The 21,184-nt window shown below is 44.4% G+C and overlaps 2 protein-coding genes across 2 annotated transcripts; both read right to left on the bottom strand.

The window, feature by feature from the left end:
- Positions 1-861: 861 nt before the first annotated feature.
- LOC122106224 (golgin subfamily A member 2-like) lies at positions 862-3,234 on the bottom strand. Its single transcript, XM_042677516.1, has one exon. It carries the CDS (start codon positions 3,232-3,234, stop codon positions 862-864), a length of 2,373 nt encoding a protein of 790 aa, XP_042533450.1.
- Positions 3,235-16,042: 12,808 nt separating this feature from the next.
- Positions 16,043-18,730, bottom strand: LOC122106223 (golgin subfamily A member 2-like). Its single transcript, XM_042677515.1, has 2 exons — positions 18,518-18,730; positions 16,043-18,466 (listed from the first exon to the last, which is right to left on the bottom strand). Exons 1-2 carry the CDS (start codon positions 18,728-18,730, stop codon positions 16,043-16,045), a joined length of 2,637 nt encoding a protein of 878 aa, XP_042533449.1.
- Positions 18,731-21,184: the final 2,454 nt, after the last annotated feature.

The following is a 21,184-nucleotide window of genomic DNA, read 5'->3' as shown; positions in this document are numbered from 1 at the left end:
ATAGCCAGGCCCCTGCTGCTGAGGCTGTCTTAGACCTCTCAGGTCCCCAGAGTAATTTTTAAGTTTCTAATAGCTACAATCAGCAAATTTTAAAAAGAACCAAGAAATTGAATTTTAATAATTTTATTCAATGAATAATATCCAACATCACATCAGCAAATCACTGAAATATTACTAAGGCAGTTGACATACTGTAGATATTCTATAATTATGTATTCTTATTTTTTGTATGCCATTTTTGCACTGTCTTTGCTGATTTTCAATTGTAGAACACCTTCATTTGTTCTACTCATGGTGAGGTTTTTTTTTTTGCAAACTTTCAACATTATATTTTTCTTCTTTTTCACACTCATTACTATGTTTTCACTGCAATATTCTCATTGCAGCATGCTACAATACAAAAAAGAACATTCCCTGTTGCTGGGACAGAGTTCATTTTGAAAAAATGCATGACTGCATCAACATATAATGTTAAAAAATGAAATAATTCAAGAATAACATAAACCTTTTCCATAAATCAATTATGAAAAGTACTTCCTTAAGATATCAGAAAATAGTGCAGTGAGCATCTGAATAAAGAAGCACTTCATAAAATGTCACTAATAAAACATGAACTATAAACCCTACCATCACTCCCATCTTCATTTTATTTTTCTCTTAATGGTGACCCATATCTGGGCCCCCTCCCTAACAACAAGTGGACTGTTAGATGTCCTTCAAGTTGAGGCCACTCCCAGCAGCCTTTGCTCTGTCTGGGATATGGATACTCCTCCCCAAATGCCACTCATTAAAGTAAGGCCTTAGACAGTGCTACCCATCATCATGCTATAAATACATTTTAGACAATAGAAGGCCATGTCTTTAGATGGTGATGATTTCAAATACATCATCTGCTTGTGGCTTATAGAAGAAAGGGAGGCAGGACTCTTCGCCCCCGTCTGTGGGCTCTTGCTGGGGCTGGATGGCAGGCAGCAGCGGCACAGGAGGCTCTGCAGTGGGGTTCTCCAGGGGCCCAGGCGCCCCAGCCTCTTCAGGGACAGGCTTCAAGCTTTCTTGAAGATGCATATCTTCACAGCCTTGCTGCTCCTCCCTGACCTTGGTCTTCAGGGGGACTGAGAGGTCTGAGGGGGCCTCGGTAGCAGGGGCCTGGGCGGCTGCCAGCATCATGTCCTGGCACTCTGTGCTCTCCCCTGTAAGGCGCAGCAACAGGTCCTTCAGCTCCTTCCTCTTCCTCCTCTTCTCCTGGGACAGCTGGCTCACACACTGCTCTTTCTCCTGACACAGCTTCTCCAGGACTTCTAGCTGTTCCTTGTACAGCACGATGGTCTCTTCCATGGTGGTCAGGTGTTGGGTCAGCTGGCTGCAGCGATGGTGGAGGTCATCCACGTGACTCTGGGGGTATCCCTTGCTGGCCAGGTCTTCGGGGAAGCAGATGTGCAGCTGCTTCTTGGGCGCCTGTGTGTCCTGCTTCCTCTTGCCGAACAGCCTGTGGATGCAGCGCTGGGGGAAGGCGGCCTGGCTCTCCAGCTTTCTCTGGCACTGGGCTGCCAGCTGACTCAGGCACCCGCAGCGGGCCTGCTGCTCCTGCAGCTGCCGGCTCATCCTCGCCTTCCTGCCTTCTGCGATGGACAGTGCGTCCATGTAAAAATCCCACATGCTCTGCGGGTTGTCTACGTCGTCTGGAACAGTCACATCATGGGGAGTCGCCTCCTCACCCTTGTCTTCGTCTTGGCTCAGGCCTTCATCTTCCCTGGGGAAAGCCAGGGCGCTCAGCTGGGCCCGCAGCTGCGCATTCTCCTGTCTTGTTGCTTCCAGACACTTCAGAGTGTCCTGTAACTTCTCCCTTTCCATCTGGGCCAGCAACTTGCTCTGCACCTGCTCCTGCTTCAGCTGCTCCATCAGATGGCTCTGATTCAGCAGGTGCTGCTGCAGGGCCTCCTTCTCTGACATCAGCTGCTGGCTGGTGGCCTTGTGCTGTTTGCAGGTGGCGCTCAGCTCCTGCACCTGGGCCAGGTACTTGTCATGCAGCTCCTGCAGATCCTCAGCTGCTTGGCGCTTGAACTCTGCCACGTCTTTTCCTTCTTTGAATTCCTCCTCCAGCTCATCCAGCTTCGCCTGCAGGGTTGTCTTCTCCTGCTGCTCTGTGTGCAGGATGCTGGCGAGCTCCCCCTTCTCAGCGCTCAGCCTCTGCAAGGCATCCTGCAGCTGGGCCAGCTCTTCTTTCAGCTGGCGGTTGTGCACCAGCGTGCGTTTCAAGGTCTCCTGTTCCTTCTCCATGGTCTCCAGGATCTTGCGCCGGTCCTCGGCATGCTGTGCCCATTCCTCAGCCTTCTTTTCCAGTATCCACAGCCGCTGCTGCTGCTCCAGGTTCTGGAGACTGAGGCTCTGGTTCTCCTCCACCTGGAGGTGAAGTTGCTCCTCCAGGGTCTTGAGCTCCTTCTGCAACTGTAGGGTGTGGGCCTGCAGCTGCTGCTCAGCCTGAGCTGGCCCTGCAGGCGGCTCTGGGGGCCGCAGCTCTGACAGCTGCTCTCTCAGCTCCACCAGCTTGCTCTCCAACTCCAACACCTGCCTCACCCCTTGCTCCTTCTCCTCTCTCAGCTGGCTCACCTGCTCTAGCAGCTGCTGGACTTTCTCCTTCCCCGTGGAGCTCTCCAGCCTCAGGTCCTCCGCAAAGGTGTCTCTGTCCTCCTTTAATTTTGCCACCAACTCCTTCATGTTGTTGAGTTGGCTTTCCAACTCTGCCCGCTCCACTAGTTCCTCTTGGAACTTGTGGATTTCCATTTTCATGTCGGCCTTCTGTGTCAGGAGCACTTCCAGCCTCTCCTGCAGCTCGGTGTTCTCATCCTCCAGGTCTTCAATACTTCTGGCCTTTTCCTGGAGCTGCAGCTTCACGCGATTCAGGGCTTTCATGAGCTCTATGTTGTTGTTCTCAGTTTCATTCTGCGTGGTGTTGACTGCAGACAATGTTGTTTCCAGTTCTGTTACGCGCTGCTGTGCAGCCTGCAGGCAGCTGGTAAGACCCTCCTGCTCCAGTGCTCTTTCATCGGCCTCTTGCTGCTTGTGGGCCAGGGCAGATTGTAAGTCTGCTTTTTCTCGAATCAGCATCTGTATCGACAGCTTGTGCTGCTCCAGCTCTGCTTTCAGGGCTTCGTGCACACAGGCCATCTTCTCCTTGTCTTTTCCCTGTTGATCCTGCAGCTCTTGGATCTCAGTGCAGAGCTGCTGCTTTTGCATTGTGCTGGAGTCCAGGGCAAGCACCAGGTGTTGGTTGTGTCTCTCCAGGTCCTTGGTGTTATTGGGACCTGTGACACTCTGGACCCTGGCAGCTGTGACAGTGCCCAGGGGAGGGGGAGGCTCAGGGTCTGCGTGGTCTTGGGCCGCACCCTTGAGTAAAGGACAGTCCCCAGCGGTGTTTGTCTTGGGGTTACCTCCCTCTTTCATTTTCCTCTTCTTGGATTCTGCAGGTCTAGCAGGACCATTCCTCTGCTGGTATTGTTGCAGTAGTTTCCTTCCTGCAGCTACTTTTTTTTCTCTTTTTTTCTCAGACATCCCAGCTCTGGGACGGCGAAGGTGGGGGGGCCACATTCCCAGGCTGCCTAAACTCAACTCTGTTCTATCACCAGTAACTCTACCTCCAACTATTTCTTCAAAATTACCTCGATTCACCCACTCTCCACTCCACCACCTCTACCTCCTTCAACTCCTGTAGTGGTGTGAGCCAATAGAGGGGATCCCAGTGCTACTAGGCAGCATGGAATGTGGGTGTGGCCCCAAATCTTGTATCCCATTGGCCAAAGGGAAACATAACCAATAGGAGTGTGGCCAGAATCTTGTGATCCAAGCAGAATCAGTGTGTTCAGGATGAGAGTTGCTCCTGTGGCCCCTCCCCTACTCAGCCCAGCCCACTTGGGGGGATGGGATAGGACCATTTCTAGCTGGCATCCTGCTTAGCTGTACTGGAAACTTTTCATGACCATGACCTCCATCACACAATTGTATTCACTGAGTGATCTTGAGAGGTCATTCTCAGATCACTGCCCTAACCTCTCTAGTGCTGCAGAATCTCAGGCAACATTATCAGATCCCAGAGCTCAAGTGGTGAGTGAGTACTTGGCAGGAGAGAGAGTCTCTCTATAGGCCCTTTCCTCATTTCACAACTTAGCCCCATATTTTCATATCTTAGAATTTGCCTCTGAGGTGTTGGCCATCAATTCCCTCAAGATTGCCCTAGTTCCACAACTCCTCTTCACCTTCCTGGAAATATCCTGGTCCTGGTAGCAGATCTGATATCCTGTCATCTGGATCCAGTGCTGGATCCATTTCCTAGCTACTGCTCCTCTCCCACTTTTGGACCATGTTCCAATACGAGAAGGCATTGCTTTTAACCAGTTCTTTTGGGATTCTACTCCAGCAATGAATCCGAGCTGAAAAGTTGCCAGGGACCTTCTAACACCCCATTGATATGTGTTTGCTTTTGTCTCACATCTGGACCCAACTGTAGCCCACCTTTTTCACCTGGTTTTAAGGTCCTCACCCAGTAGATCAGTGTAGTGATTACAGGTTAGGACTTCTCCCAAGGGCTAGAAAACCTCCAGGTCACACCTGACCAAACTAAGGCATCTGAGCAGCAGAATTTTTTTTTTAATTTATTTTTTTATTTTTTGTGAACATACTGTACAGAGGGGTTATAATTACATGGGCAAGATAATGAGTACATTTCTTATCAAGCATTGCAGCCTCCTCCTTTGTTTGCCCTTCACATCCCTTCCCAGGCTCCATCCGCCCCCCCTATCCTCCCCCTCCCCACCAAAGTTGTAAAATTCGTTTTTGACATGACAACTTGTACTTCTCATTGTTGCAACGGGTCCACCTGTATCCTTAAACGACTTGTTTTTCCCCCTCTCCTCTACAAGTTATACCGACATCAAATATAGTGAAAGCAGGGGTTATACTGTGGGGGAGGGACATACAAAGCTACAAAGAAATAATCTTACAAATGAGTTAGAAACAAATGCATGAAAGAAAAATACCTTTAAATACATATCTAAGGGTTCATTTTCCTAACATCACATTATCTGACCTTTTCTGCTTGACCCATACATATACTAGATATTGCAAATAAGGGAAACCATGGGACCTATGTTTCTTTGGGCCTGGCTTACTTCACTTAATATAATTTTTTCCAAGCCTTTCCATTTCCTAACAAATGGGGAAATGTCATTCTTTCTGATGGAGGCATAGAATTCCATTGTGTATACATACCACATTTTCTTGATCCATTCATCTACTGAGGGGCATCTGGGTTGGTTCCATATCTTAGCTATGGTAAATAATTGAGCAGCAGAATTTTTGACTCCTTAGCCTGACTTTTACAATTAAACTCCTACTTAAGGCTTCATGCATATGCTTCACATCACATTTATATTTCTATATACATGCACATATAAATATATTTAATATGTAAAAATTTCGACATAGTTAATTATTAATTTATATTTGTATTCATTTGCATTTATTATAATATATTTATATTAGGTTATATTTGATTGTTAATTAATACATTGATTACAAATTTTAAATATATATTTGAAACTATATAGTTTGTTTTATATATATAGTATATTTTAAACTATATAGTTTAAAATATATAATATAGTTTAAAATATATATTGGGCTGGGAAGGTGGCTCAGTGGTAGAGTGCTTGCCTTGCATGCATGAGGCTCTGGGTTCGATTCCTCAGCACCACATAAGCAAAAAGAAAAAAGCCGGAAGTGGTGCTGTGGCTCAAGTGGTAGAGCGTTAGCCTTGAGCTGAAGAGCTGAAGGACAGTGCCCAGGCCCAGAGTTCAGGCCCTATGAACGGACCCCCCCAAAATTAATAAATGAATAAATAAAATATATAAATATAAACTATATATAAGTATATAGTTTAAAATCATAGGATGGGAATCTTGCCTATGTGTGGATCCCTTCCAAAACTCTGCCAAGTCATGGCTTCTTATTTCACTAAGGAAAGCCCACTGTCATTACTATGAACTTCTCCCATACTCTAAATCTTAGAAAACTAAAATTCTTAACAGTGCATTTGTTCCTGAACTGCATAGGTTGATCCTGCCATTTCCTTCCATGGTGTACTTTCTTTTCTTTTCTTTTTCTTTTGTTCTTTGTTCTTTTTTTTTCTTTTTTCTTTTGTCAGGTGTGGGGCCTGAACTCTGGGCACTTCCACTGAGCCACCTTCCCAGCCCCTTTCTTTCTTTTATACTCTGTTATACCCTTTGCTTTGATGCTTTTGTGTGTATCTGCTTTCCATTCTTTGTTGGAGGCTCCAGGAATCTGGGATCATCACCTCTGCCAGCACCACTGGAAAAATACTATTTTTTAAATATATATCAAAACATATTTGCTTCATTTTCTTTCTTTTTTTTCCTGGCTAAATTAGTTAAGGAAAACCCTAAATGGTTGGTGAAATAGATTTCCCAGATTACCTACTGGTAATTGTATCCGTCAAAGTTATCTTTCTTTTTTTTTTTTTTTGGTCCAGTCGTGGGCCTGAACTCTGGGCCTGGGCGCTGTCCCTCAGCTCTTCAGCTCAAGGCTGGCGCTCTACCACTTGAGCCACAGGCCACTTCCGGCTTTTTTCTTTTTTGCTTATGTGGTGCTGAGGAATCGAACTCAGGGCCTCAGGCATGCAAGGCAAGCGCTCTACCACTGAGCCACCTTCCCAGCCCCTCAAAGTTATCTTTCTAACAGAAAGGATAACTACAATGTTTTGGCTGTATTGCCCTGAAAGATAATGATTAGTGTTTAAATGATCTTAGCAATCTGTGTGTGTGTGTGTGTGTGTGTGTGTGTGTGTGTGTGTGTGTATTATTGAGTGTGTCAGTCCTGGACTTGAATTCAGGGTCTGGGCACTGTTCCTGAGTCCTTTTGCTTACTGTTAGTGAACTCTCACTTGAGCCATAGCATCACTTCTGGTTTTTCTGAGTAGTTTTATTGGAGATAAGAATCTCATGGACTGCCCAGGCTGGCTTCAGTCTGGATTCCTCAGTTCTCAGCTTCCTGAATAGCTAGGATTACAGGTTTGAGCCACCACCTCTCAGCTTTGAGAGGTCTTTGTAATTTGTGGAAATCTATACACTGATAAAATTGAGAATCTGGTGGTAATATAAATTTCTATGAAGCATTATTTGGAAATTTGCTTCTGCATTAGGCCCTAAGGAACTAGGCTAAAAATCAAAATGCAGTTACTCACACTAGAAGTTTCAAGTCACCCAATTGAAACTACGCTTTTTTTTTTTTTTTTAATCTGACCTATGGAGAGTTCAGGATTAAAGAAATAACAAAGATCTCAACATACCAGTTTCAGCTGGCAAGATAATGAAGTTCCCTCTGCCTTAGCTCATACAGGTAGACAATCTGAAGTTAATTTTAACCTGAAGATAATTTTAACCAGTTACCTATTTTGCCCTCCATCTTGTCTCCCTGTTTCCACTCCACAAGCAAAGAAACATTCCAATGACCACTCTGCCTTGTGTTTTTTTGTGGGGTTTTTGCTCATCATTCTTTAGAACAGTAGATTACTACAGTGGTGAAACCAGAGTTTTCAGAACCCAGGCCTAAAGTCCACCAGTCTCAAGTTAAATCCAGCTACTGACCTACACATATCAAATGAAAAGATATGATGAAGGACAGAGAGAGGAGGGCATGCCATGGGAAGATAACACTTCAGACACAAGCTATACACTTAAACAGGGAAGTAGGCACAGAGGGCAACAGATATTCATAAGACAGTCCCAAGACACAGGTATGTTGAGAGATGATCAGAGGTGACTGGAGGTGGTCAGAGGGAGCCAGACAGTTCACTGACTCAGGCTGACTCAGGTGAGACCTAGTTATCCTAAGAGTTATTGGCAGGGTGGCAAGTGGTCTAGTCTTCTGCGGCTCCTCCTCTCTACCAAGATGTCTACAAAGTGACATCCTGGAGAAAATAGCTTGGTTCAAAGGACATAGCTACTATAATGGAGAAAACTGGGATGTCTAGCTTTTGTCCTGCTCTGCTTAAGTCATAATCCCAAGTAAGAAGTCAGTGTTTCTGTAGCAAAAGTACCTTCAAGCACTTCTTACAGTTACCATGATTTTTAAAAAATGTTTCCGAACCTTATCTTAGTGGATGTTTTGATAACAAGTAGATTTGCTTGGAGGGTAAGAAGCAAGTGTGTGGTAGGAGACGTTTATGTTTATCTGCTCTGATCAGACGTGGATTTCTTACTTGGTTCCATTAGACTTGTCCATGTTCACTGTGGAGCTTCTGGTGTCTGCTTAGTGGACACGGAAGCATTCACAGAGCCGTATTTTTCATTCACAGTTCCATTATGGTAAAAATTAACTAGCATTGTGAGGGGGTACTCTTATGAACACATTTGCTTTATAAATGGAGACACTGACATCAAGCCAATAACAGAGAAGCAGAAATAGAGGGTAAATTCACATACAGAACCTGACATACACAGAGCTGATTCTCAAAGCTGAGTCTGCAAGTTGAATTCACTGCTCCTAGGTTACCAGGAAAGAAAATTGAGATCCAAGAGGTTTTAAGCAATTTGCTCAAGGTTGACTAGTTAATTAGTACTGACTGGTACTATTCGGTTGGTGTTACAAGTCAGAAAAAGACATCCATATTCCCTAACTTCCTGGCTGATACACCAAATACAAAAAATTTAATGCAGCTAAATTGACTTCAGTCCTTCAGTCTCCCAAAAGAAGACTTCAGGCAAAAGACACACATAAGTAAAGGTGACAGGAAAGTTTATTAGAAAAAAATATGGCAGAAAAAGAGAGCACATAGGACAGATATGCTATAGGAAGACTGCATTTTATCCTGATGGAGTCATCATCCTGAAGTCTTTGTCATTATTGCACCTGGCTGTGGCTTAAACAGGAAACTTGGAGTTCTTGAAGACAGCTTTCAGGTTGGTGAATTGCTATTCTGTTTCCTGTAAGGTTGTAGCACCAAAGATTTTGTGTTTAGTCCTTATTTCTATTTATTTATTTAATTTTTGGTGCCAATTATGAGGCTTAAATTCCGGGCTTGAAGAACTCACACCAATAATTCTTGAACTCTTCAATGAAATTGAAAGTGAAAGTTTACTACCAAACTCTTTCTATGAAGCCATCATAACCCTCATCCCAAAACCAGGCAGGGACTCCTCAAAGAAAGAGAACTATAGACCCATTTCCTTGAGGAACATTGATGCAAAACTTCTCAACAAAATTTTGGCCAATCGACTTCAACAATTCATCCAAAAATTCATACACCACGATCAAACAGGATTCATTTCAGGGATGCAAAGCTGGTTCAATATACGCAAATCAATTAATATTATTCATCACATCAACAGGAGCAAGAATAAGAACCACATGGTTATCTCAATAGATGCAGAAAAAGCATTCGACAAGATCCAACACCCCTTCATGATGAAGGTTTTGGAAAAATTAGGAATCCATGGAACATTCCTCAATACAATAAAGGCTGTATATGACAAACCTACAGCCAGCATTATACTCAATGGTGAAAAACTAAAGCCATTTCCTCTTAACTCAGGAACAAGACAAGGATGCCCACTCTCTCCACTTCTCTTCAATCTAGTATTAGAATGCCTAGCTACAGCAGTAAGACAAGATGCAGACATAAAGGGGATCCAAATAGGGAAAGAAGAAATAAAACTCTCCCTCTTTGCAGATGACATGATCTTGTATTTAAAGAAGCCCATAGACTCCACTCCCAAATTACTCAAGCTGATTCAAAACTTTGGCAAAGTAGCAGGTTATAAAATTAACCCCCCAAAATCAATGGCTTTTCTGTATGCCAACAATGAGAAAAGTGTGGCTGAAATTAGGAAAGCAACTCCATTTGTAATAGCCCCACAAAAAATAAAATACCTAGGAATTAACTTAACTAAAGAAGTGAAGGACCTCTATGATGAAAACTTTAAAATCTTGAAAAAGGAAATCAACACAGAACTTAAAAAATGGCAAAACCTCCCATGCTCCTGGATTGGAAAGATTAACATCGTGAAAATGGCAATACTTCCCAAGGCTATCTACAAATTCAACGCAATACCTATCAAAATTCCACCCTCATTCTTCAAGGAAATAGAAGAGGCAATCCAAATATTCATATGGAACAATAAAAGACCCCGAATAGCAAAAACGCTCCTCAACGGAAAGAACACTGCTGGAAGAATATCAATACCAAATTTCAAACTCTACTATAAAGCCATAGTAATCAAAACAGCTTGGTATTGGCATAAGAACGGACCTCAGGACCAATGGAATAGAACTGAAAACCCAGAAATGAACCTACAGATCTATAGCCATCTAATCTTCGATAAGGGAGCTAAAACAATAGAATGGAAGAAAGACAGCCTCTTCAGTAAATGGTGCTGGCAAAATTGGTTAACTACATATAGAAAACTAAAGCTAGATCCTTATATATCACCCTGCACCAGAATCAACTCCAAATGGATCAAAGACCTTGAAGTCAAAGCAGACACTCTGAAAACATTACAGGATGGAATAGGAGAAACCCTAGGTCTCCTTGGCTCAGGCCAAAATTTTATGAATAGAGACCCGGAAACACAACAAATCAAAGAAAGGTAGGACAAATGGGATTGCATAAGGTTGCAGAGCTTCTGCAGGGCAAATGACAGCTAGCAAGATCAATAGAAAGCCCATGGATTGGGAGAAGATCTTTACTAGCCATACAACGGACAAGGGTCTCATATCTAAAATATACTTGGAACTCAAAAAATTAAACCACCCAACAACAAATCCTCAAAAAAACAACTGCTCAATAAATAAGTGGGCGAAAGAATTAAAGAGAAGCTTCTCTGAAGAAGAAAGAAGGATGGCCAATAGACACATGAAGAAATGTTCAACATCCCTAGCCATAAAAGAAATGTAAATCAAAACAACATTGAGATATCACCTCACTCCGGTTAGAACAGGAAAAATTCAAGAACTCTAACAACAACAGATGCTGGAGGGGATGTGGACAGAAAGGAACCTTACTTCATTGTTGGTGGGAATGTAAACTTGTTCAACCACTTTGGAAAGCAGTATGGAGGTTCCTCAAAAGACTTCACATAGAACTCCCCTATGACCCAGCAATCCCACTTTTGGGCATTTACCCTAATGTTTACGAAAAAGACCACACTAAAGCTACCAGCACAACTATGTTTATTGCAGCATTATTTACCATAGCTAAGATCTGGAACCAACCCAGATGCCCCTCAGTAGATGAATGGATCAAGAAAATGTGGTATATATACACAATGGAATTCTATGCCTCCATCAGAAAGAATGACATTGCCCCATTTGTTAGGAAATGGAAAAACTTGGAAAAAATTATATTAAGTGAAGTAAGCCAGGCCCAAAGAAACGTAGGTCCCATGGTTTCCCTTATTTGTAATATCTAGTATATGTATGAGTCAAACGGAAAAGGTCAGATAATGTGATGTCAAGAAAATGAACCCTTAGATGTGTATTTTAATGTTTTTTTTCTTTCATGCATGTGTTTCTAACACATTTATAAGATTATCTCTTTGTTGCTTTGTATGTCCCTCCTCCACAGTATAACCCCTGCTTTCACTATATTTGATGTCAGTATAACTTGTGGAGGAGATGGGGAAAAACCAGTTGTTTAACGATACAGGTGGACCTGTTGCAACAATGAGAAGTACAAGTTGTCATGTCCAAAACGAGCTTTACAACGTTGGTGCGGGGGGGGGGGGGGGGGGAAGGATTGGGATTAGGGGGGGAGGGGGGAGGCTGGGAAGGGATGTGAAGGATAAACAAAGGAGGAGGCTGCAATGCTTGGTAAGAAATGTACGCATTATCCTGCCCATGTAACTGTAACTCCTCTGTACAGTATGTTCACAAATAAAATTAAATTAAATTAAAAAAAAAAAAAAAGAAAATGTGGTATATATACACAATGGAATTCTATGCCTCCATCAGAAATAATGACATTTCCCCATTTGTTAGGAAATGGAAAGGCTTGGAAAAAATTATATTAAGTGAAGTAAGCCAGGCCCGAAGAAACATAGGTCCCATGGTTTCTCTTATTTGCAATATCTAGTATAGGTATGAGTCAAGCGGAAAAGGTCAGATAATGTGATGTTAGGAAAACGAACCCTTAAATATGTATTTTAATGTTTTTGTTTCTTTCATGCATGTGTTTCTAACACATTTATAAGATTATTTCTTTGTTGCTTTGTATGTCCCTCCCCCACAGTGTAACCCCCGCTTTCACTATATTTGATGTCAGTGTAACATGTGGAGGAGATGGGGACAAACAAGTCGTTTAAGGATTCAGGTGGACCTGTTGCAACAATGAGAAGTACAAAATGTCATGTCAAAACCAGCTTTACAATGTCGGTGTGGGGGGGGAGGGGGGAGGGGGGGTATGATCGGGTGGGGGGGAGCGGGGAGGCTGGGAAGGGAGGTGAAGGGTAAACAAAGGAGGAGGCTGCAATGCTTGGTAAGAAATGTATGCATTATCCTGCCCATGTAATTGTAACCCCTCTGTACAGTATGTTCTCAAATAAAATAAAATTAAATTAAAAAAAAAAGGCTTCATGCATATGCTTCACATCACATTTATATTTCTATATACATGCACATATAAATATATTTAAAAAGATGAATGGGTAAAGAATATGTATATATGTATATATGCACACCTGTATACTAATATTGTATATATACACTAACATATTTTCAAAATATACTAAGGTATGAAAGTTATGCAAAGTTTAGAGAAACATGAAATCATGTCGTTTTAAAGAAAATGGATAAAATTGGAGAACAGCCTATTGAGAATAGTCAGGCTCATAAAACAAGCTATGGCTAGTTGCCTGGGGCTCATGCCTATAATCCTAGCTATTCCACAGGCTGATATGTGAAGATTCAGGTTTGAAGCCAGTGCAGGTGGACAAATCTGAGAGAATCCTCTCTCCAATTAATCACCAAAACAACTGAGAGTAGAAGAGTGGCTCAAGTGGTAGAATGGATAAACCTTAAATAGAAGAAGCTAAGAAAGAGCTCCCAGGCTCTGATTCAAGCCCAACACTGGGACACACACACACACACACACACACACACACACACACACACACACACACACACAAACAAACAAAAAACAAACAATATTGTTTTTGTTCAAAAGTGGAAACTAGACCTAAAATACATTTACAATCATGGACAAATACATATATGTACATATACACACACCTGTATACATAATTGCATATATAGATAACTGAGACTTACTAAGGGCCTACTGAGGACAAAGAGAAAATAGAGGGTGCAAATTTTTGAAATACATTGCAAGTGCATGTGAAAATTTTATAAAGGACTATCCTGGAAGCTGTTAAGAGTAGGGGTGGAGTTGAGAAAACAGATTCTGTGTAGAGGTACTCCTGAGAGGGGTTTGGTCTTAAAGGTTGAAGTAGATTGTCAGCATGAATGAAGATAGAAGAATGTAACCTTTGCAAATTGTAGTAGGAAGGGAGTACATGCGTGTTCCCACCATCATAGGAACACACATGGAAATAAATCTCACAATGAAATACCCCCTTCCTTGTGTGGCTAATGTATGCTAATAAAAAGAGTTTGGGGAAAAATAAAAGAGCAATATTTCCACCACTTCATTCTGATTACCATGGGCTACAATTCCAGTACAGATTCAAAGAAAGAACTAACTCTCCCTACAGGAGAGAAGAGAGACTGCTTATTCACAGGAGAATAATCCTGGCAAGTGCTGAAGTAGACAACCACAATGCGTGTAGGCAATTCTGATCACATCTTTTCTGCAGTACGAGGACTGGGGTGACGATCATATCAGAGGAAGCTTGTACTTGTTTTCCTTTCGGTAGCACTAGTTTTGTGTCATGTTCCCACAATCTAGGCCAGTGGTGAACTGCAAACAAGAAGTTCCATATGTTTTGTGTTTTTATTTTAAGTTTGCAGGTCCTGGGGTCTCTTTGTGCTCAAGGCTATCGCTCTACCACTTGAGCCACAGTGCCACTTCAACTTTTTCTGAGTAGTTTATTGGAGATAAGAATCTCACTGACTTTTCTGCTGGAGTTAGTTTCAAACTGTGATCCTCAGATCTCTGACTCTTGAGTAGCTAAAGGCATGAGCCATGGGTGACCTGACCCAACCCATGTTATTTATTTATTTATTTAAATTTATTTATTTTTATTTATTTAAATCAGTTGTGGGGCTTGAACACGGGGCCTGGGCACTGTCCCTGAGCTCTTCAGCTCAAGGCTAGTGCTCTACCATTTGAGCCAGTGCCACTTCTGGTTTTCTAGTGGTTTATTGGAGATAAATGTCTCACGAACTTTCCGGACTGGGCTGGCTTTGAACCGTGATCCTCAGATTTCAGCCTCTTGAGTAACTATGATTACAGGCGTGAGCCACCAGCGCCTGGCCCCATATATAATTTTTAATTTTTTCTTTTTTTATATTTTTTTCCTCCCTCCTTTTCTTCCATTTTTTCTTTTTTTGGGGGGGCGGTCTGGTTGTGGGACCTAAACTCTGGGCCTGGGCGCTGTCCCTCAGCTCTTGAGCTCAAGGCTAGCACTCTACCACTTGAGCCACAGTGCCACTTCTGGCTTTTTTCTTTTTTCTTATGTAGTGCTGAGGAATCGAACCCAGGGCCTCAGGCTTGCAAGACAAGCGCTCTACCAGTAAGCCACCTTCCCAGCCCCCCTTCCTTCTTTTCTTTCTTTCCTTTCTTTCTTTTTCTTTCCTTCCTTCCCTCCCTCCCTCCCTCCCCCTTTCCTTCCCTCCCTTCCCTCTCTTCCTCCCTCCCTCCCTTTCTTCCTTCCTTCCTTTCTTCCTTCATCCTTCCTTCCTTCCCTCCTTCCTTCCTTCCTCCTTCCTTCCCTCCTTCCCTCATTCCTTCCTGTCCTTTCTTTTTTTGTACCTCTCCTGGGGCTTGAACTCAGGGCCTGGGCTCTGTCCCTAAGCATTTTTGCTCAAGGCTAGCTATCACTTGTATCCTAACTCTACTTCTGGCTTTTTGGTAGTTTAGGAAGAGTCTCAAGGACTTTGCTGCTAAAGTGGGCTTTGAACAATGATAAGACCACAGCCTCCTGGCTTGCTAGGATTATAGCCAGGCCCCTGCTGCTGAGGCTGTCTTAGACCTCTCAGGTACCCAGAGTAATTTTTAAGTTTCTAATAGCTACAATCAGCAAATTTTAAAAAGAACCAAGAAATTGAATTTTAATAATTTTATTCAATGAATAATATCCAACATCACATCAGCACATCACTGAAATATTACTAAGGCAGTTGACATACTGTAGATATTCTATAATTATGTATTCTTATTTTTTGTATGCCATTTTTGCACTGTCTTTGCTGATTTTCAATTGTAGAACACCTTCATTTGTTCTACTCATGGTGAGGTTTTTTTTTTTTGCAAACTTTCAACATTATATTTTTCTTCTTTTTCACACTCATTACTATGTTTTCACTGCAATATTCTCATTGCAGCATGTTACAATACAAAAAAGAACATTCCCTGTTGCTGGGACAGAGTTCATTTTGAAAAAATGCATGACTGCATCAACATATAATGTTAAAAAATGAAATAATTCAAGAATAACATAAACCTTTTCCATAAATCAATTATGAAAAGTACTTCTTTAAGATATCAGAAAATAATGCAGTGAGCATCTGAATAAAGAAGCACTTCATAAAATGTCACTAATAAAACATGAACTATAAACCCTACCATCACTCCCATCTTCATTTTATTTTTCTCTTAATGGTGACCCATATCTGGGCCCCCTCCCTAACAACAAGTGGACTGTTAGATGTCCTTCAAGTTGAGGCCACTCCCAGCAGCCTTTGCTCTGTCTGGGATATGGATACTCCTCCCCAAATGCCACTCATTAAAGTAAGGCCTTAGACAGTGCTACCCATCATCATGCTATAAATACATTTTAGACAATAGAAGGCCATGTCTTTAGATGGTGATGATTTCAAATACATCATCTGCTTGTGGCTTATAGAAGAAAGGGAGGCAGGACTCTTCGCCCCCGTCTGTGGGCTCTTGCTGGGGCTGGATGGCAGGCAGCAGCGGCACAGGAGGCTCTGCAGTGGGGTTCTCCAGGGGCCCAGGCGCCCCAGCCTCTTCAGGGACAGGCTTCAAGCTTTCTTGAAGATGCATATCTTCACAGCCTTGCTGCTCCTCCCTGACCTTGGTCTTCAGGGGGACTGAGAGGTCCTCGGGGGCCTCGGTAGCAGGGGCCTGGGCGGCTGCCAGCATCATGTCCTGGCACTCTGTGCTCTCCCCTGTAAGGCGCAGCAACAGGTCCTTCAGCTCCTTCCTCTTCCTCCTCTTCTCCTGGGACAGCTGGCTCACACACTGCTCTTTCTCCTGACACAGCTTCTCCAGGACTTCTAGCTGTTCCTTGTACAGCACGATGGTCTCTTCCATGGTGGTCAGGTGTTGGGTCAGCTGGCTGCAGCGATGGTGGAGGTCATCCACGTGACTCTGGGGGTATCCCTTGCTGGCCAGGTCTTCGGGGAAGCAGATGTGCAGCTGCTTCTTGGGCGCCTGTGTGTCCTGCTTCCTCTTGCCGAACAGCCTGTGGATGCAGCGCTGGGGGAAGGCGGCCTGGCTCTCCAGCTTTCTCTGGCACTGGGCTGCCAGCTGACTCAGGCACCCGCAGCGGGCCTGCTGCTCCTGCAGCTGCCGGCTCATCCTCGCCTTCCTGCCTTCTGCGATGGACAGTGCGTCCATGTAAAAATCCCACATGCTCTGCGGGTTGTCTACGTCGTCTGGAACAGTCACATCATGGGGAGTCGCCTCCTCACCCTTGTCTTCGTCTTGGCTCAGGCCTTCATCTTCCCTGGGGAAAGCCAGGGCGCTCAGCTGGGCCCGCAGCTGCGCATTCTCCTGTCTTGTTGCTTCCAGACACTTCAGAGTGTCCTGTAACTTCTCCCTTTCCATCTGGGCCAGCAACTTGCTCTGCACCTGCTCCTGCTTCAGCTGCTCCATCAGATGGCTCTGATTCAGCAGGTGCTGCTGCAGGGCCTCCTTCTCTGACATCAGCTGCTGGCTGGTGGCCTTGTGCTGTTTGCAGGTGGCGCTCAGCTCCTGCACCTGGGCCAGGTACTTGTCATGCAGCTCCTGCAGCTCCTCAGCTGCTTGGCGCTTGAACTCTGCCACGTCTTTTCCTTCTTTGAATTCCTCCTCCAGCTCATCCAGCTTCGCCTGCAGGGTTGTCTTCTCCTGCTGCTCTGTGTGCAGGATGCTGGCGAGCTCCCCCTTCTCAGCGCTCAGCCTCTGCAAGGCATCCTGCAGCTGGGCCAGCTCTTCTTTCAGCTGGCGGTTGTGCACCAGCGTGCGTTTCAAGGTCTCCTGTTCCTTCTCCATGGTCTCCAGGATCTTGCGCCGGTCCTCGGCATGCTGTGCCCATTCCTCAGCCTTCTTTTCCAGTATCCACAGCCGCTGCTGCTGCTCCAGGTTCTGGAGACTGAGGCTCTGGTTCTCCTCCACCTGGAGGTGAAGTTGCTCCTCCAGGGTCTTGAGCTCCTTCTGCAACTGCAGGGTGTGGGCCTGCAGCTGCTGCTCAGCCTGAGCTGGCCCTGCAGGCGGCTCTGGGGGCCGCAGCTCTGACAGCTGCTCTCTCAGCTCCACCAGCTTGCTCTCCAACTCCAACACCTGCCTCACCCCTTGCTCCTTCTCCTCTCTCAGCTGGCTCACCTGCTCTAGCAGCTGCTGGACTTTCTCCTTCCCCGTGGAGCTCTCCAGCCTCAGGTCCTCCGCAAAAGTGTCTCTCTCCTCCTTTAATTTTGCCACCAACTCCTTCATGTTGTTGAGTTGGCTTTCCAACTCTGCCCGCTCCACTAGTTCCTCTTGGAACTTGTGGATTTCCATTTTCATGTCGGCCTTCTGTGTCAGGAGCACTTCCAGCCTCTCCTGCAGCTCGGTGTTCTCATCCTCCAGGTCTTCAATACTTCTGGCCTTTTCCTGGAGCTGCAGCTTCACGCGATTCAGGGCTTTCATGAGCTCTATGTTGTTGTTCTCAGTTTCATTCTGCGTGGTGTTGACTGCAGACAATGTTGTTTCCAGTTCTGTTACGCGCTGCTGTGCAGCCTGCAGGCAGCTGGTAAGACCCTCCTGCTCCAGTGCTCTTTCATCGGCCTCTTGCTGCTTGTGGGCCAGGGCAGATTGTAAGTCTGCTTTTTCTCTAATCAGCATCTGTATCGACAGCTTGTGCTGCTCCAGCTCTGCTTTCAGGGCTTCGTGCACACAGGCCATCTTCTCCTTGTCTTTTCCCTGTTGATCCTGCAGCTCTTGGATCTCAGTGCAGAGCTGCTGCTTTTGCATTGTGCTGGAGTCCAGGGCAAGCACCAGGTGTTGGTTGTGTCTCTCCAGGTCCTTGGTGTTATTGGGACCTGTGACACTCTGGACCCTGGCAGCTGTGACAGTGCCCAGGGGAGGGGGAGGCTCAGGGTCTGCGTGGTCTTGGGCCGCACCCTTGAGTAAAGGACAGTCCCCAGCGGTGTTTGTCTTGGGGTTACCTCCCTCTTTCATTTTCCTCTTCTTGGATTCTGCAGGTCTAGCAGGACCATTCCTCTGCTGGTATTGTTGCAGTAGTTTCCTTCCTGCAGCTACTTTTTTTTCTCTTTTTTTGTCAGACATCCCAGCTCTGGGACGGCGAAGGTGGGGGGGCCACATTCCCAGGCTGCCTAAACTCAACTCTGTTCTATCACCAGTAACTCAAATATCTACCTCCAACTATTTCTTCAAAATCAGCTCAATTTGCACACTCACCACTCACCACCTCTACCTCCTTCAACTCCTGTAGTGGTGTGAGCCAATAGAGGGGATCCCAGTGCTACTAGGCAGCATGGAATGTGGGCGTGGCCTCAACTCATATCCTATTGGTCAGAGAAACATGAAAAAATTGGAGGTGTGGCCAGAATCTTCTCATCCAGGCAGAACAGCCAAGGTCCAATAACAGCTGCACCTGCAGTCCCCCCTATCTAGCCCCGCCCACATGGGGGACAGTTAGGGACCAGCTCTAGCTGGGAACCTGCACAGCTCTACTTGTAACTTTACAGACCATGACCTCCATCCCACATTTCTAGTCCCAGATGATCCTGAGAGGTCCTGTATTATAGACATTCATGACAAGGGCTCAGGTGGTGGCATCCCAGGACTCAGGTGGAGACTAAGGAAGGACAACAGGCACAGTGCATCCCTGTAGAGTCCCTCTCCTCATTTTACAACTTGGTTCCAAATATTTCTGTCTTAGAAATCTCTCCCCTAAGGCTAATTGGATTGGCCAAGTTCATCTTGCCCTGTAAGTTCATATCCATAATCGCCTCTCTGGAGTTCACCCCATCCTTTTTCTAATCCTTTGATGCCTTCTTGTATCTTTTAAGATGGCCTCCTGGAAAGCAGTGGGACAATGCATGGTTTGCTAACAGAAGATATCTGCAAGACCGAGATTTGAACCCAGGCAATCAGAAGTCAGAAGACTCCACCTCCAGTGAAGGAGTAAAAAGTGAAGCTGGGAGTATATGTCCAATGATAGAATTCTTGCCAAGCAAGCAATTGAAGTTAGTTCAATCCCCTGAGTTCAAGCCCTGGAATCTCTAAAATTAATCAGAAAAAAGACAAGAAAATACTCATTTACAACTCTAAATTTAAATACTAGCAAGCTTTCATGCATCAAAACTCCTAAGATTATCCAATACCTGGTAACTCATGCATGTAATCCTAGCTAATCAGGAGGCTGAGATCTAAGGATTGTAGTTCAAAGCCAGCCATGGCAAGAAAGCCTGTGAGACTCTGATCTCCAAGAAACTAACCATCCTTGAGCGTGCGTGCGCCCACGTACACACACACACACACACACACACACACACACACACACACACACACCCACACACCAGGTTAGTTATATCAACTTAAATAATATTTTATGGGCAAAATTATATGTCTTTTCTCAAGGGGTAAGTTGAACATCAGAATAAAGTGGAACTGTGCAAACTGGTGGGATGTTAGAGGCACTGGCCTGGCAGCTGCATTGTGTCTGGAGCAGCTGAGGCCAGACAGCGCTGTCACTACCAACAGCACTGCAGACATGTAAGTGTCTGCAGTGGTGTGAGCACCGTCCCCAAGAGGATCACAGCAACACTATTCAAATGAGGCAACAGTGCAAGCAACAAAGAGAAATAGGAAACATAAAACTCTCCTGGCAAGTCGGGGGACGGTGGTTCATGTCTGTAATCCTAGCTATTCAGGAAGCAGAGATCTGAGGATCAGGGTTCAAAGCCAGCCCAGGCAGAAAAGTCTGCGAGACTCTTATCTCCAATAAGCCACTAGAAAACCAGACGCAGCATTGTGGCTCAAGTGGTAGAGCGCTCACCCTGAGCTAAAGAGCTGAGGGACAGCACCTAGGCCCAGAGTTCAAGTCCCATGACTGACACAAACAAACAAACAATAAAAAAAACTCTCCTGACATAAGGAACCTATGTAAATAAATATAAAGGGTTGAGAAATGGGTGCTTCACATTGATTTAAAATTTTTTTGTTTACCTTGGGTATGTCTATTTTTAATCCTATAAAATATTTCTATTTCATTCTATTTATTCATCGACAAACATAAATATTTCTTGTGTAACATTTATATATTTTAGAATGTATGGTTGTTTAAAGCTAAATCATTGAATGGTTTGAAGTAGTCAGACATCTAAGTACATTCAGTATTTAATTTGTTGCAAGTGAAAATAAAGGTTAGAATGTACCTCAGTTTTCTATTTTAATGACTAAGTGAATTCAGTTTTGAATTATATTAGTCACAGTAAATTTTGAAAAATGTGCAAATGAGCTTTGTAAAAAGACTCATTTGCTCTTGCACATCTTTTTAAAAACACACATCATAGGTGAGAAAATAAAATTTATTTTTAGGTAAAATTTGTAGAGAGGAGTTGGTGATTTAAAAAACATTATCACCTGCTGTGTATGTGTGTGCGTGCGAGTGCACATGCTCACGCCAGTCTTAGGGCTGGAACTCAGGGCCTAGGTGATGTTTCTGAGTTTCTGTGCGCTGGCTAGCTCCCTATCACTTGAGCCACAGCACCCCTT

This window comes from Dipodomys spectabilis, unplaced genomic scaffold, assembly GCF_019054845.1.
Source record: "Dipodomys spectabilis isolate Male_0828 unplaced genomic scaffold, ASM1905484v1 ptg000039l, whole genome shotgun sequence".
NCBI classification, from domain to species: Eukaryota; Metazoa; Chordata; class Mammalia; order Rodentia; family Heteromyidae; genus Dipodomys; species Dipodomys spectabilis.
Note: the sequence above shows the minus strand (reverse complement) of the source record. Positions and strands in the feature narration are given on the sequence as shown.